This window comes from Pyrgilauda ruficollis, unplaced genomic scaffold (assembly GCF_017590135.1).
Source record: "Pyrgilauda ruficollis isolate IOZ18807 unplaced genomic scaffold, ASM1759013v1 scaffold11, whole genome shotgun sequence".
In the NCBI taxonomy this organism is placed as follows: domain Eukaryota; kingdom Metazoa; phylum Chordata; class Aves; order Passeriformes; family Passeridae; genus Pyrgilauda; species Pyrgilauda ruficollis.
In genome coordinates, this window is record NW_024509210.1 from 6584356 (window position 1) to 6601537 (window position 17182).

General features: G+C 39.7%; 1 protein-coding gene across 1 annotated transcript in view; it reads right to left on the minus strand.

Moving 5' to 3' along the window:
* Positions 1-2639: 2639 nt before the first annotated feature.
* Positions 2640-17182, minus strand: part of NRG3 (neuregulin 3) — a 386078-nt gene continuing 371535 nt past the window's right edge. Inside the window, exons 7-9 of the mRNA XM_041474686.1 lie at positions 14511-14638; positions 7256-7426; positions 2640-3147 (exon numbers count right to left, since the gene is read on the minus strand). Of these exons, the coding sequence (XP_041330620.1) occupies positions 2640-3147; positions 7256-7426; positions 14511-14638 (807 nt within the window). The remainder of the gene's footprint in view (positions 3148-7255; positions 7427-14510; positions 14639-17182) is intronic.

Genomic DNA, 17182 nt, shown 5'->3' on the forward strand with positions numbered 1-17182 from the left:
AACATGAACCAAAGATATCCTCACCATTTCAGATCTTCAGCTATCATTCAGTAAAACATTTCATTCTTTTAAATACATTGCTCGTCTCCTCTTTCTGGGTCTTTCGGGGGTGCTGCATGAACACATTCTCTCCCCAAAGGCATGGCCTATGATATGGTGCTTTTTTCAACTGAAATCCTGCTGTGTGCTCCCATTATGTTGCCAGAGGTGAATTTGCAGAGCTTGGGGGAGGGAAGTTCTTGCATCTGAATTGAAAAGATTGAATTTTTAAGCATCAGTTTGGGCAGGATTCTGCACTGTATTGCAGAAAGATCATCTCAAAGAAATGAATGGTGACCAATTCATTAATTGTGATCACCATTTGAAAATTGTTGAATCAGAGCTTTACATAGTATCCAGTTTTCACACAACATGAAAATTCAGGTATGTTCACGGGGCTTATGGGCAGAGGCAAGCTCCCTTTGCTCATGTCCTGGGACGGGGAGATGCAAGTGGTGTGGACAGAAAAGTCCAACGACTGTAGGGGTGCAAAGCTGAGCCCGACCTAATGCACCCTGCCTTTCAGAGGGTTTATCTGGTGTGGGCTCGGGGCCATGCCCCCCACAGCCAGCTCATGCACTGTGAGATTGTGCCCAGCCACCACATATGGCAGGAAAATGTCCCAGGGGGATCCCCCCTCTCTGCTACAACAAGAGCTGTCTTTGCAGAAGGGAGTCTCAACACCTCATGCTCCATCCTGGGGCATAAAACAATAGTTTGCTCTCAAATACATTTCTGTTGAAAACACACAGCAAAGATTGCAGCCACAGAAAATTCTGTAAACAGGACAATTTCATCAACTTTATCTTTAAAAGTACCCCCAAAACCACAAAAGCAACCCAAAATAAGACTTGCTGAATGAAGACTGTCAAAAATAATTTTTTTTTACTGCCTTAACAAAAAAAAAAAAAAAAAATGACATACACCTTCATAATTTCTTTTCCAAATTTACTTGACAGAGGTTAAGATATTGCTTTATTCTGACTCAACATACAACAGCACTGTGGGATTGATTGTGCTATTTTGGGAAGTCTTGAGACTTGTGAACTAGAAAGTCTGGGGCACATTAATAAATCTAACAATTATTTTGTTTCAAAGTAATGTTTTAATACATTCTGTATATACTCTATTTTTTTAAAAATCAATCTCCTGGCACTAACCAGGAAAGGGTATTTAGTGATTATTTATTATAGTGGACCTTTTCCCCCCCAAGAATAAGCAGGTATTTTTACACTAATAATCCCAGTAAGATGTGTCACTGAACCCAATTCATTGCAAAATTGGCACATTTTGTTACAATTTATGGGGGGAAAAGGGACTCAAAGAAAGCTAATGCAAAAAGGGCTTATAATGTGATTAGGATGTGGCAACCAGGGAATGATACATCCTCTCTAAGGCCTTGATCCCCTGCAGGGAGCGGCTTGGTGGAAACCATCTGCTCTTAGAAAGCTCCATCAGAGTCGGATCTCTGCATGCCTCTGGGTCTTCCCATACTGAGCCATCTGCAGGGTTGAAGCTTTAAAGTTCACAAGCCTAAGCCACAATTAATTAAAGTGACTGGAGAAATGAATGCAGGAGTAAATTAGGCAGTGTGGACACTTACTGGCTGGATTTTGATCATACTGGATCTCCCTGACTCTTCTCTGAACAAGCCATAATAAAAAATAAGTTTAAAAAAAATACACACACACTGAGAAGTGCTCCTTGAGAGCTTACAAATGCTCTTAAAGTGTAAAAGTTTAGAAATGTTGAGGGGTGCTAACAAACAACAGAGTTTATGTTTCCACTTAAAAAAAACCCAAACCAGAAACCAAAACCAAACCTGTTGTAATACACACTTAGACATTTTCTCTCGTTCTTCCTCACTCTCCACCAAGGCAGCTCTGATAGGCAAAGCTCAGAAGATGGACTCAGCAGCTGTGGACTCACTGAATCTCTATAGACCCCAATCCTGCTGCCACTCTTGGCCAATCCCAAAGCTCATAAATGATTCCATTGACTTTGTTGGGGCGACTGACACATCGAATTAAGGTTGAGAGTTGAGCATCTGCTCAATTCAGGGACGTTGTCATCATTCCACAGCAGGTACCAGAACTCAGAACTAGGTGTCTGCGTGCCTGTTTTTGTGGTGTGAACCTGGAATCAAGAGCAGAGGGGGAGAGGGGACTGGATCTGTGTTGGGCTTACAGGACATGTTCTCCAGGGTCTGAATCCCTGCCCAGCAGCTCACTGCAGCGCTGCCCTGAAACCAGAAACGCATCTACGGACGGTACCTGGCCTTTACTGAAAAAGAGATGCATAGCCTAAGCCTTCGGACAGCCGAACAGGACCACGGAAAAGTCCTCTGGAACTGGAACTGTGTAATCCTGCCTAGAAAGCATCTAAAAGCACGCTTCATCCCTCCTGGAACTTTTCCCTTAAAAAAATATTTTGTTAAAAAACACTATGATATGAGGGCGATTGACTATTTGGTTTCTTCTAAGTAGATGCTCTTAAATTAATGCATATAAATAATTTGTATTTAACTTCCTCCCTTCCTGTTTAGCAAAGCGTCGAATGCACGGACCTCTCGTTTCCCCTCCCGCAAGCCCCACACGGAGTCACTTGGCCAATACCGAGTCTCTCTGCGTGTCACTTTTCAGGACAAACTGTGCCTCCCGCTCTGCCTTGGCCGTGGGGCTCATGGGCAGGAAGGCCGTGTTCTCGCTGGCGCCGCTCTGCGCCGCTACGCTCGCCAGCTCCAAGTCCTCCGCCCGCCGCGCGTCCGTCAGCATCCGGATCTGCTCCTGCACAGTTTCCAGCAGCACTTTCACTTCGTGTTGCTCTGCTATTAGACAATTACTGACTGGGGAACTCACGTTGACAAGTTCAGCAGAATAGGAGTTTTTGCACCATTTGATGCCTGTTACTTCAGGAACATTTTGCATTTGCATGCAGGCTTCGTCCAAGCCCACAGACGGGATGATGGGAACGGAGTTGGCCCTTGAAGAGGAATAGCTGACCAAGTCCTTCTGATCCACGTTATTAAAATATGGGGTTGTCTCTCTTGAAGGCAGTTGCATATTTATTGAAGGATTCTGAGGAGTTTTTAAACCACTGGATGAATACCTGGAAAGAGAAAAAAAAGAGTTCTCGTTGCACATCAAGTGGTCAGAGCAACCAGCAGCAGGGACACTGTGTGAGATTCAGTGAACTGTGCTGAAGAGATACACACCATTTTCTCCTGAAATAGAGGAGCACTTGGCCGTGGTGGGGCCCTGGGGAAAACGACAGGCTCTGGTTTTGATTCTCCAATCTGCCAGTGGCAAAGCACTGCTCTTCTCTCAGTCTCATTTTGCCCACCAGTATAGGAGAATAACGGAAATTTCTTTTCAAAACATTTCAGAAGTATTATATGTATATAATACAATATGTATTATATTTCAGACGTAATATAATGTATTAATAGTTTTCTTTGAAAATAAATTTGGAATTCTATTCCTACGTTTCTGATCAGGGCAATGGATTGATACTTTCTTCAGTGTCAGAACTCTCAGTGTCAAATGGTTGATTTAGGAAAACACTTTAAAAAAGTGCAGATGAAAAGAGCATTAAACACTCATGGCTGTGTAGTCTTTATTCACATAGGAATAATTGTCTGTACTCCCCTTCAAACAAGCAGAGCATCTAAGTGCAGTGTGCCTCTGAATAAGTTGGTTTTTTTTTCAATAGCCCATACCCATAATGCTGGCCTGATTTGTTTTATTAGATTTTAACTGGAAATAGAGATGAAATACAGGACTTGAGCAAATGTCTGTGTTCTCTTGATACTGTAATACTGTTAAAAAAAAAATCCTTTATCGTCCACTAACACATATTATCAACATGATTTTATTGATCGTGAGGCAACTTAGTGAATTTGTATCAATATTTCCATTTTGTTTCAAAGCCAAACTCTGTTTTGTTTACAAGCAATACTTAAAAAAACCCCAGAAATGGAAAGGATAATAAATATAAAATAAACAATGACAAAAAACAAAAGATGTTTCCCATCTGAAATTAGTACTTCTAGAAATGCGGTGCTCTAGCAGTTACTGTATTACCAGTCATGGTTGCTAAGGACCACAGACATCACCTCAGTACCAGAACATAATTTATTTATAATCAGCTTATCACTATTTAATAAGGCAAGGTAATGGTGAATCTAATATGTTTTATCCATGGGTGAGGAGAGCAACATTTAGATCTGGTGTGGAAGCAGGTGCTCTGACTCGAAGGGTATTATTCCAAATGCTCCTTAAGCCTGTTGGACCTCACCAGGAATATCCTTCCATTCATATGTGCCTCCTGCTTTTTGGGATGAGCAGGAAAAGAGTTAAGGAAGAGAAACTGAATGGTGGGAAACTGCCGTGGTCCAGTACTGGCACAAACAGTAATTAACTGGAAAGGCTTCCTCTGGCCCCATGCTCCTGACTAGGTGTCAGACAGGGGGGAGCAGGAGACAACTTCAGGCTCATTTCCAGCAGAGTGCCACTGACCTGGAATTAACCGGTGTGTGGTGGCACTGGCTTTGTAGAGCTGCTGCACACATCCCCCTGCCCCCGTGGAGCTGGCACAGCCCCGTCCCAGGAACCTCCTGGCATCCCCAGGAGGTGCATCTGGGAGCTCTGTGATAAGGAGGAAGGGCTGGGAACTTTGCTGCCAGGTGAGGGAAAGAGATACTCTGGGAAGTGGCACCCAGGGGAACAACAGAGCAAGCAGCTCTCTGGGACGTGTGCTGGACCTTCCTGTCCGTGCTCTGCAGGTGTTTCACATCTGAGACTTGGTTCATTACATTGGCACTATGCCCAGACACACCTGCAGCCATTCATGGAGGGGCTTTTTACACCAGCTCTCAGGATGAATGAAATACTCATCAGGGGTTTTATTCCTGAGGGAGGACAATTAAAAAAATAAATGAAAACAAAACAGTGCAGACCTTTGGGTTGTGCCCATTCTTGTTTCCTTTGCTTATATATAATTGTTCAAACGACTATAGCTGGAGAGATCGCATCAGTTGCATTAGTCCCTTTTTTGGTAATTCAGGCCCTAAATATATTCTGGGCTGCACCCTGAAAACAAAGGGAGTGAATGTTTTTAATGAATTTCACATGCAATGTAGGTATTATATGGATGATATATAAGCAAAACCAAGAAAAGACTGAATTAAAATGGGTTTGGTGAGAAAACAGTAACATTTGCCAGTTCCACAATAGAGATTCTTGGTATTTTGAAAACTAACTGGCAGCAGCAGTGACATGTAATGAAATGCCTGGTGTATTTCCATAATATTTTTTTTAAATACAGATAGACATACCAATTTTATGCCAGAATTACGTGTTTCTGCCCCGTGCTCACAGGGCTTTCAAAGGAGAACTGAGGTTGAATTAAAGCGCATACACTGTGTGCAACAGGTAAGGTATTAAACTCGAAGGGATATCAAACCTAAACCATGTGAGACTTGGCTTTTAGTTAATTACAAACTGATCCATGCTTCTGTGTGTGACACCAGACTGCTGCTGTTTTCAATAGACTGAGACTTAGAACTATAATTGCAGAACCTTAATTACATTCTCCTATAATTAACTTTCCCAGAACCACAGTTCCTCCAAAGAAATATATCTGTGTTTTTATCTGAAAAATTATTTTGTCTGAATAAATTAATTCATGTGCATGTATTTCAAAGTGCAGCTCTCTCTCCACCCTCTTCCTAAAACCAAGCAACAAAAGCAAACATTTATAAATATTTAACAATAATTATGTTATAGAGCATGTAAGAGTCTAAATTAAAGAATGAAACTGATAGAAGCGCAACAATTTTACTGCCCCCTTTAAGAACAGATATCAAAGAGAGACAGAAGGGACTGAAACTTTAAAATATGAAATGGATTTTTACTTAGCATAATCCCAGCAGCTTTGCTGTAAGCCCTGTGGCTGAAGGTGTGCAGTGTACAAGCCTGACAACAAGGTCCATTAATATGGATGGGAATCATTCCAGGGTCTCTGCCAGGCTCTGGGGCAGCCTTGCGAGCACTTACTCTGAATACACACACCCTCATCTTCTACCTGCAGACCTGACTACACTTCAGCCAGGCTGCTGGTGGATGAAGTTCAGAACGCTCACAGAATTAGGGAGACAAACCACTTTGATTTGTGCATCCCAGCAGGGAAAGATGGAGGAGAAAAAGAAGAAAGGAAGTAGTGTAAGTTCTGCAGGGGACAAGGGAACGTTTCATTTGGGCTGGAAATCTGACGAGAACACCAACACTGTGAAACCAGCAGATATGTAGAGGGTAAACATCCTTAGTGCACAAAATACAGATGAAGTGCTTAAGTGGATTGAGGCCAGAAGGGGTCACAGTGTGGTCCCAATATCAAATTTTGCAGAACTGCAAATTTAAAATACAGGCCAGTACAAGCTGATACTTGTAAGGTCACACATGATTTCCTAGACAAGAGTAAATACAATTACCCACTGTAATTTCTGTCCCTCACTCCTCAGGCCGGGAGGAGGCTGGGGCACCTCCCAGAGCCTGCATCATACGATGCTGCCACTGGAGAGGGAAGGCTGCCTGCCTGCTCCTTTCTGCAAGGCTGGCAATTTCAGTAGGAAATTTTCACCAGGAATTATATGCACATATCACACAAATGGACAATAATATATTTACTGCAAGAGGCAACAAACCATTTTTTTCCTCAGAAGCAAATAGTAGCAATGACACAAGTGTGAGTCAAACTTGTTGAAAAGAAGTCACCAGACACCGAACCCCACCAGTTTCACCTGTAAATCAGAGTGAAGAGTTTCACTGTGACTTACATGTGAAACTGGGTGGGGTTTTTATTCCATTCCAGATATCATTCCTATTTTCATATAAAATACGCTTGCAATATTCTGGAAAGTCTTTGGAAATCTATAGGGATATGTAAATATTATGCAAAGTATCTCATCAATTGCAAAAGACTTCAAAGGCAGCTGCAGGTTCTCAGGAGCACTTCTGAAACCCAGACCTTATGTACACCTCAGCTCAGTGTTGTAATAAACTGAATTTAGAAAGGAAAGAAAAACCAGCGTATTCTTTGTGCATTTTCGAAGACAAACCTGTATGAAGCTATCTACAGAAAACCAACTTTGCAAGGTGCATTATTTTATTTTAAAAGCCCCTCAGTGGCTCACTGCAGGATGAGTAGCTTTACTCACCCGTGACAAGGTATCGTGTCCTGGTCCGTGATCCTCGACTCTTGGAGCTGTTGATATGCTGGTCCTGTAATTCCATTGAACCTACCCCGAGGCAAGGGAGGAGTCCTCCGAAAGGCATTTCTATGGAGCATCCCACTTTTTTGTCCTGGGCTGCAGCATGAAGAGAGACTTCTAGGAACAACACCAAGAGTACAGTAAAAATTATCACACCAAAAGCACAAAATTTTGCAAAGTACAGGTTGAGGATTAATAATGCATGGATTACTGTTCTTATAAACTTTGCTGTGGCAGTCTATGATGTCAGTAGAGATTCTCTATGGAAATATAATAGTACAATCCAACATTAGCTGCTGTTTATGCCATTATTTAGTACAGCACCTCTTTTCTAGGAATGAAAATAATTGCCCACTATGAAATGTTTTCTTGCACTTGATGAAGGATGCTTCTCCTTTCCATGCTGCATATCAAAATCCTGCTATAGAGTTGAGTCCTCAGACAGCATAAACAAACAATACAGCTCTCTCATACCCATAGCTGAATTCAAAATTAGATCCTAAACTAAAAGCCCAATATATTATCTATCAGCCTGTGAGGTGCTGCTTCCTGATACAAAACCATTAAATTGAGAAAAAGTGGAAGTGAAGAATATAAGCAAAGCTTATGAACTGCAGATTGAAGAAGCTAAGACAAGATTTCTCCACCTTGAACAGTATTTCTGTATTATTTTATTCCTGTTTTATATACAGATTGCTTTGTTGTTTATATACATGGATACCATGCTGTTTCTTTATATGATATAATAGAAACCTGAACTTGATAAAAACAAGCCAGTTTTCTACTTACTTTAGAAAATTGGTTTTGTAAATGTCTGGTGTTTTGGAAGGAGAATGGATTCTTTTTTTTTTTTTTTCCATTTCACACCGGAATGAAAAAGTATCTAGAATCCACAGTTTTGGTACATAAGCCACACACTTGCTAATGCAAAAACATGGGAACATGGAACTAAGGCAAGGCAGAACCCACTTTTACTGCTAACAAGTCTCAGCACTGCATGGCGTGACTGAATATTCATTTTTCAGCTCCTCTATTTCTCTTGGCATCTTCTGGATCTCAGAAATGCATGTGTTACCTCATACTCTCTTACATCTTTAATGATAACTTAACATAGGTTTTGTAGATGCCTTTTACGAGTCATTATTTTTGGGTGTGTGAATAATTCCAACTTGTGACAGAATTCGCAACGCAAAAGACTTTTGATAAGTTTGCTTCTTTTCTCCTATTATAATGTGACTTAAAAGTAATCTGCATTTTTTACCTAGTGGGAACTTTAATTATAGTTAGGGCCACATCTACTCCCAAAGCAATTCTTACTTGGAACAAGTACCTTGGACAAATTCTCTTTGAGTGTACATTTCCACTAAAATCAACATTTTCTGCCCATAATTAAAAGAAATAAATTCAACACTCTCTATCCTGCTGCTCAGGCTAGCAGCGTTCTGTTGCAGTCTAACCTCTGTTTTCTTCCACACCTTTTCTAGTGCTTTTTATTGAAAAGACCAACAACCCACGGCAATAACATTCCCTCCAGGATTTTTCATGCTTGTTTAAAAAGACTTTTCCTTTGCTACTAAGGAGGCTGTGAAAAAAATCTATTTAAAAACCTGAAATACTGGCCTCAGTTCTGAAGGCTGAGTTTGAGTTGCTAGTTACAATTCCTACTCTGTAAAATAACACTACCACATCACAAAATAATTGACAATTTCTGCTCAGGAGAGCCTGAGATTAATACGGCAGGGGATCTCAAAAGATGCAGGTGAATGAATAAATTGTGATGGATAATGAATTTTTGGGGGTTTTATTGACTTGCGCATAGTCATCAATGGAATCCAAAAGTAAAGAAATCAAACTTTAGTTTGATTACAAATCTTTAAAGTTAGAAACTTTTATTGTTTGATTTGTGGTTGGTTTGATGCCTTTCAGCATCTTCCTTGTTGGATGAGTGTACATGATCTCCATATGCAAATTCACAAAAGCTCTATTTGTAATAGACATCATTTCAACACATACAGCTAAACCCAACGTAATGGGTATAAACTGCAGAAATGTTGAGACCAAAGGGATCTGCCACAGTCCTGCAGCCACAGAACTTCCAGCCCTGACAGTCCAATTTGTTGCTAATGTGAGGTTCTTATGCTTTCAACATTTCTGTCAGAAAAAACCAAAACAAAACAAAACTGAAGGAAAAATGAACAAAAATCATTTGAGGTCATGGACAAGAAAAAAATCACTAAAGATCAGGAAATACTTACAGACAGTGCAGCTGCAAGGTGCAGGATAACAGTTGTTTCTCCAGGCACCAAAAAACCCCTTAAGAATTTCTGTTAAAAGTTCTATGGAAAAGGATCTCCAGCACAAAGCTTTTCCATTTACACAAAACTGATATAAATATCAGCAATGCAAATGTAATGTCCCTCTCAGACTTCTCTATTGCTCATGTGAAAAATATCTTCCTCTCAGGCAAACAATGTTTTTTGGATTTGTTCCGGGAATTTATTTTCCTTTAGCCAACATTGTGGTTTCTTCCTCCCTGCACTCCACTCTAACTGGGTAAAAGAAACCAGCCCATATAAGTGAGCCATTCAATAAAATAGACCAATACATAAAGCTGTAGCAGATATGCCTTTAAAATCTATCAATCAATTACTCCAGATTAAAAAATAAGAATATGCATGAAGTGGTTCACAAGTGATACATAAACTAGGGAGAAATACAGTTCTTATGAATTAATGTTTTGAAAAAAGCACTTCAACTATCCTAAGGTTAATGAAGAACTTGGGATTCATTCTTGCCAGTTGTTTTGTGTGAGAATTTTCTCTGGGTTGAGCAACTGAGTGAAAACAAAGTCTTATACCTACAGGGGAGTATTCTCTTCTTGGGGCACATACACAACTCCCAGGTGCAGCCACCCATGTTCATGAAGAGAAGACCAGCAGTGTCTTTACAGTAACTCTGGGATCCTTCTGTACTACTTCTGAGTTAATTACAAACCCCCCAGTAAATACATACCCCAATGGCTGAACCAGCTGCCAGGCAGGGTCCTCTGATACTCCCTCAAAGCCACCTTTTTAGGCTGTTAGACAATGTGCTGCTAACATTTGTATGGATCAACTACTGAGATGTTCAACTGATTTCAGTATTAATAAATAGAGTCTACAGCTACAAATCTCCTCTTGGTTTCTGAAACGTGAGCATTATTGACTCCTTCATAACATTCTTGTATTTGGGAATAGTCTGTTTTGAGGCTACTCAGGGACTTTGGAACTCTATGAAAATCCTTCAATGCTACCTGCGTCATCTGGTCACCATCCTGGTGACAGAACAACAGGAAAAGGGAGCAGAGCATTCAAGGTATGTCAGCTGCACTGAGTTTCATCATCTGCCATAACCTCATCATATACTTCCTGTAGTGCACTGATCAACCTCCATCCTAAACTGATGATGATATCCAGGCTACTAGTGCAGAAAGTTGTTCTATACTGAAAACTTTGAGACTTCTTTGCAGCTTAAAATTAATTCTGATGAATATTCAAGCAGGTATATGTGCCACCACACTCCTTCCTTTTAAACAGGCCTTTTACTTCTCGTTGTGCTTGCTCTCATGTATTCATAAGCAGCAGTCATACACCCTTTCCAGTCTCCTGGAGACTGACATAAGACAGACTTGTAACACTTTCCACAGAACATGAATCATTCATTCCTCAAATTGGCTTGGGAATGCAATATGAGTCCCTGGCAACTGGGAGGCCAAGCCATTTTAACCAGGTGAGATAACAGTGGTGCCTTCTCACACTACGCTGTCTTCTACCTTTGTTCAGTGACTTTGGCACAAAAAAAGTCTGTCCCCAGTGTTGACTAATTCTTTGAGTGCTGCCCTGGTGACTGTCCTACCTTCTCAACACAGCTCCTTCGTATCTGCCTTTTAAGCACCTCTGTGCATGCACATTAAAAGTTTTTTCTGCCCCTCCTGACTTTCTTCCCTTAAAGGCATTTAAAGACACATGACAACAGTGACTGAGCTTGTGCAGAGCTCTAACTCACCCCCACCACATGCAATCACCAGTGCACATGGTGCAGTACCTGATGTTGATAAGATAGAAAGCCATTTTTTGCCTGTTTTATGTCTCCCGCAAGAATCTTCTTCCCCCACATTTGTCCTAAAATCTTGACTATTCAGACTCAGCATCATTGGTTCCTACTTTGATAAATTCTTCATCTTCCTAAATATTTTACACTTGCTAATCCATCATCTCATGTCACAGTTCCTATTTTTATAGATTTTGCTCCCAGACATGAAATTTTGTGAACTGGTTCTTCTTCCAAACTTTTTTTTTTTGATCAAGATTAACCAAACCATCTTGAGAACTTTGATTTCTATATTTTACTTCCACTTGGAATGTAGGAGTGTCTATTCTCATACATTTGATTCTGTTCATATTCTACCTTTGTCCTCAGATAGGAGGACAAATGTCCTCATCCCAACTTTTCATTAAAAAATGAAACCTATTAATTCAGGATTTCCCTAACTGCTTCAATTATTATCCATGTCCCACCATCTGTTTTGCTTTTTCTTTGAGAAAAGAGCAGATTCCTCACACCTTCTTCCTTTCAGGCTTCCTCTGTCTTTACATTCCTATTTGCTTTAGTTTATCTATATTTGCTCTTTGAAATTCAATAGTCTTATTTACAGAATAACTTTAATTTACTCTTTCCTCTACTGTAAACTGAATCACTTATATTACCAGCATAAAGAGTAAATGCTTACCAAATGAAGAAAAAAATCTTTTTTGAGTTCATTAAAAATGAACACACAAATTATTATTAATTTTAGGGTAAGTTTATCCTATTTTGGCATTTTTGTAAGACAATACAACTGCTCCAGGCTGAAAGCCTCTGCATTTGGCTTTCATCATGGCATTCTCTGAAATGAATCCCTCTAAAATCAAGGATGACTGCATCCATGAATGAAAGTCAGGATGACTAATTACCAAGGAAACTGCTATTCAAAGGGATCACAACTCAACCCATAATTAACAAAACTCTAATTTATTTCTATCTATCAGAAAATAAGGCAGTATGGGTTTCCTTCTTACCAAGATCAACAGATCATCCAAGACAAATTTTTGAGCACATTGTATACGTTGTAGGAAAATTACTGATTAAACACATTTGTTAATTTTGAATTCTGACAGTTCTAAGAGTTATTTTACATATGCAAGCAGAAGATGTAACATTCTTCTATGGTAACAGCAGTGCACAACACAGGCAAAATGTTTTAGCAGATTAATAATAACACAGGCTAAATATTTTTTGAGATTAAATTTCAGTTTTCAACTTAATCTCTGCATTAATTCTTTTTGTGTAGCTGAGGTTTGTTGAGACAAAAAATTGCTATTATTCATAAACTGAATGAAATAATTAGCTGGTCTCTGTCAGTCACATTTCAGCAACTCCAAATGATTCCCTACACTGACAGTCTTACTTCCAGGCCAAAATTTATTAGTTTCAGGACCTGGAAACAGCCAGCTCCTGATTTTAAGAAATGATCACCCATCATTAGTGTTCTTGAAAACACCAGCAGAGAAAACAGGTCTGGATGTAGAGCAAAGTATTTCTGCAGCAAGCAGAAATAAAACAACAACAGAATTTAGAACAGCATAAAAGAGAGAACCTGCAGAGCTGATATAATTTTTCCAGGCTCAGTCAGGTTTGGAATGAAACAAAAAGATATTTAGTATAAAATCTTCATTTGACCACATCTGACCATTTGTCCACAGTGAACACTATTTAGAAAATAAATTAGGAAGCTCTTACATGGTACATAAATTAAAGACAGTCTTGTAAGTCTTAAACGTTCAAGTCTGTTGCACATTTTATAAAACAAGGGCCTTGTATAATGAACTTTAAGCCTTAAAACTGCAAAAGAATTCTTTATAAATTAATTAGTCACCCCACTTCTTACATGAGTTCTGAAGCAAAGACATTTCTTGGACATTTCTTGGATATAATAGTGTGATTACACTATTAAAAGGTAAGGGAATAAATTTTTTCTGAACTTCATGTTGTGACTAAATGGTGATAAAATTCTTCCCAGAAATTCTGTAGAATGCATTCTAGGAAAGAGTCCCACAATTCGTCTACGTTTAATAAAATTATTAAGCCTGTTTTGAAAATTTCTGTGTAATAAGGAAAAAGACCTAAGAAATGGATCCGACATGACAACTGGCATTATTTTTTCATGCCAAATTAAAGGCTCAAGTAAGGTAAAAGTAGATAGAACCCAAATAACCCTTTCTGGTTTATATGTGGCACTTTGTAGGTTAAGCAGATCACTTACTCAAATGAGAAAAAAAAACATAGCTGGCTGGGAGACTGCACTGAAAATGCACCAAATATTACAGAAGCCAGATCATAACCTCATACAATCCCAGACTTTTTTTTAAAAGTAAATAAAAAAGAAAATCCTTTTAATAAACATGTCTTCCACTCCAGATTATCTAGCTGAAAAAATTCCAAACTCCTTTTTCTCTCTCTCTGTGCACTGGACCAGATGTTACCACTGTCATTCCACCAACATTATTGTTTGTACCTGACTCCAGTTTGGTTTCTAGTCCTGTAATGAAGCACCTGCAATCTTTCTCATCCAAAGAAAAGTTAGAAGCAGAATTCTAATTTGAATCTCATCCAGTGATGGGCAACATTCCTCCTCTTTTTTTTTCTCTTGGAAACAACCATCCAAACTTTTCAAAGGCCACCATGTTTTCATAAATAAGTCATTATTCATTTCATGTATCTTTTGTTTAAGGAAACATTAAAAAAGGCTGGAAGTTTGAAACCAAGTCTTTCTGCAGCAATGAGTCATTAAGTTCATGAACACTGATAAGAGAAGTCTTGTTTTTAATGGTTCCTCCTCCTCCAGCTGTTCTACTGGCTGGGCTGTGCCTGCAGCTTGGATGGTGTCTGTAAATGCTTCCTGCAGGACTGGCACGACCCACAGAGGAAGGCAGTGAGCATCCCTATTACCTTTTATGTCTGCAGCTAAGAAAATGCTTGGACATCTGGTTAATAAGCTGGCTGAGGCTCTGCTGGCACCAGGGCACTCAGCAGCTCACCCAGACCCAGCACACCATAACCCTGCGCACGGATCAGCAGCTCCACAGCCTCTCCAGGCAGCTCTCACAGACAGATGCTTGCTCACCTGTGGTGCTTGATGGGCTGGGTTCCTCTGTCAGGAGACAAGGCCTCTGGGAAAGACTGGGTGCCTGAAAAACTAGACTCCATAACTTTGTGCAGAATGGGCCCCGGGTGCCTATCTGGCTTTGAATACTGCGGCAGAGAGAATAAAATTAATTAATACTCACAAGACAAAGTACATTGTTGATGCTATTCACTCTGAATTCATATCAGAGCAGGGTAAGAAGTGCTCTAGTGCATTTTAAAATCAAAATGAGGCATTGCAAGTAACACATTCATTCAGTATTGTTTACACAGCAGAAAGGGCTAGTAACCATTACCCCCATTAAGTTCTGCACATCAAAACACTGATATCAGCCCTAGCAGCAGAAGTACAGACTGATCTGCCCACAATGATGGGAACAATGATCCCTTTGACTAGAAATCTGTTTTTGTGGCTGTCCATGCAGAGACAGATCACAAAACACATCACAGAGGATAGCCAGCAACTTCTTGGGTCCTTTGGTGATTTCAGTCAAACACTGCATTCATCATCAGCAAGTACAACTATGAAAACCAAACTGAAACAGCACTTGTGTCATCAGATAAGCAAGAAAAATATTTGAATCCTATCCACAGAGCCAGATATCTTTCTGAACCAGTCTGAAACTTTTGACCTGGGAGTATCTGTGCTAGTAAGAACAGTGTAAACATAATTCTTCTTGTGGCAGGTGTGGGCGTAGGGCAGTCTCTGGGCACAGAGTGAGACACAAAGGTCTGCAAAGCAGACACTAGACATGAAGAACAGATTTGTTCTTCTTGCTTTGTGATTCAACTGCAATTTCAAAACAAAAAAAACAAAAAAAAAAGAAAAAAAAAAGAAAAAAAAAAAGAAAAAAGAGTCTCTCAACCAGTATGGAGCCATACAGTTGAAATACAGAAAAAGCTGCACTTGGGCTTGTTAGAAGATTCCATGTTGTTGGTGGCCACTGGGCAATATCTCAGAGATATAAGAGGTTAAGTCACATTTCCACTCAGGTGTGAAAAATAAAGCCCTCTTCAGACTTTTTACTTTGCATTACAAGGACCTGCACTAAAACTAATAGGCCTGTTTTCCTTTTGCTTTTTATTTTTAGTACTAGACACCTAAAGATCCATGCTATCTTTAAAGTAAATTTGTATCATGGCAGCGATTACATGATGACATATTTTAGAAAGAAAATACAAATTAAAATATTAGAAAAAAAATCACCATGGTGAAAAATGTTTGTTATGGTACAATAGCATAAAATTCATGGAGAGGATAGTAAGCATTCTTTCAAAAGATAGTTCTTCATAATTACTAGTTTTGTCTAACAAAAGACCAGTTACTCATTAAAACAGCAGACCATTATTTTCTGACTCTCACTTATTTCTATCTGCATTTCTGTAGACTTCAGCGAGATCAAAAAGGAAAGTCATATGAGAATATTCTCTTTTAAAAATAGGTTACATGTACTTTTAGTGCAGCCAGTCACACTTATGACCAATTCTCTAGATAAAATAACAGCTCTTCAACTTTTTCTCCACTGCTCTTCTCCCTCATTCTGTTGATTGAAATACCCATGTTAAACACAAAATAATTGTTTTTGTGCTTCTGAAGGCAAAGCTGTGAGTGGCAACATGCAAAATGGTGCTGCATGCATGAAGTAAACACAACTGAAATAAGAAGACGAAACATATTCCACTCCCATTACTTTCAGTTACCATGATCTTAGATGTCACTTGTAAATGTTGTAGATAAAATATTCAGACAGAAATATGATTTTTAAGGTACTCACATCGGTGGAGGTTTTAAACTTTAATAGTTATCCTGCCAGCTGCAGAAATGAAACTGGCTTTGATTTCTGACCTGAATAAATCAATTTGAGCTATGTAAAGAACGGCTTGCTAGTGCCAAAAAGCCATTTCTGTCCTTTTTTGAGTTTGTTCATGGTACAAAACTGAAGGCCTGAATGGCCTGTAAGACCATGAGTATGAAGTACATCATGAAGAGCAGAGATAAGCTGAGCCTTTTGCTGCATCCTTGTTTCAGGTGGATGTGGGCTAGAGCAGTGGCACACAGAGACTTTCCTCATCGCAGCTGAGGAGCATCAGGATGCCAGAAGCTGCTCTGATGCTGATCAGCAAATTTTAATGAAGGTCCAGCACCACTCAGGCACAGCCTAGAAAGGGCATTTTTTTTCTCCCCAACTGGACATTTTTCCCCTTTTCAGATACACCACTTAATACACAATCATAACATTCATTACAAAGAAAATGTCAATTAGAGTTTAAATTGAGGGTGTGAATATACAGGGAATTCTAACAATGTAACAGATCTGGATGCACCATGTTATTAATGCATTTTAATATATTTAAACACAGTTGGGTTTATTCTCATTTAACTTAACTCCAAGTGCCACACCCATTCTCTAAGACCACCTCTGGAGAAAAAACACCTTCCTACTTTTGTGAAGAGCTTAGAGCAGCATCAGTTGGTGCCCCCAGAAGGACAATATGGGATCATTCCCCAGCCACATCCCAGCAGGGTCATCCTGCTGCTCTCACAGCTCAGTTCTCGCCTGGGCTGAGCTCTGTGGAAGCCTCAGACTGTTGTGAGCTGCTGAATACTCAGCCATGAGGGAGAATAAGCTGTGAAACCCTTTCAAAAGCCTG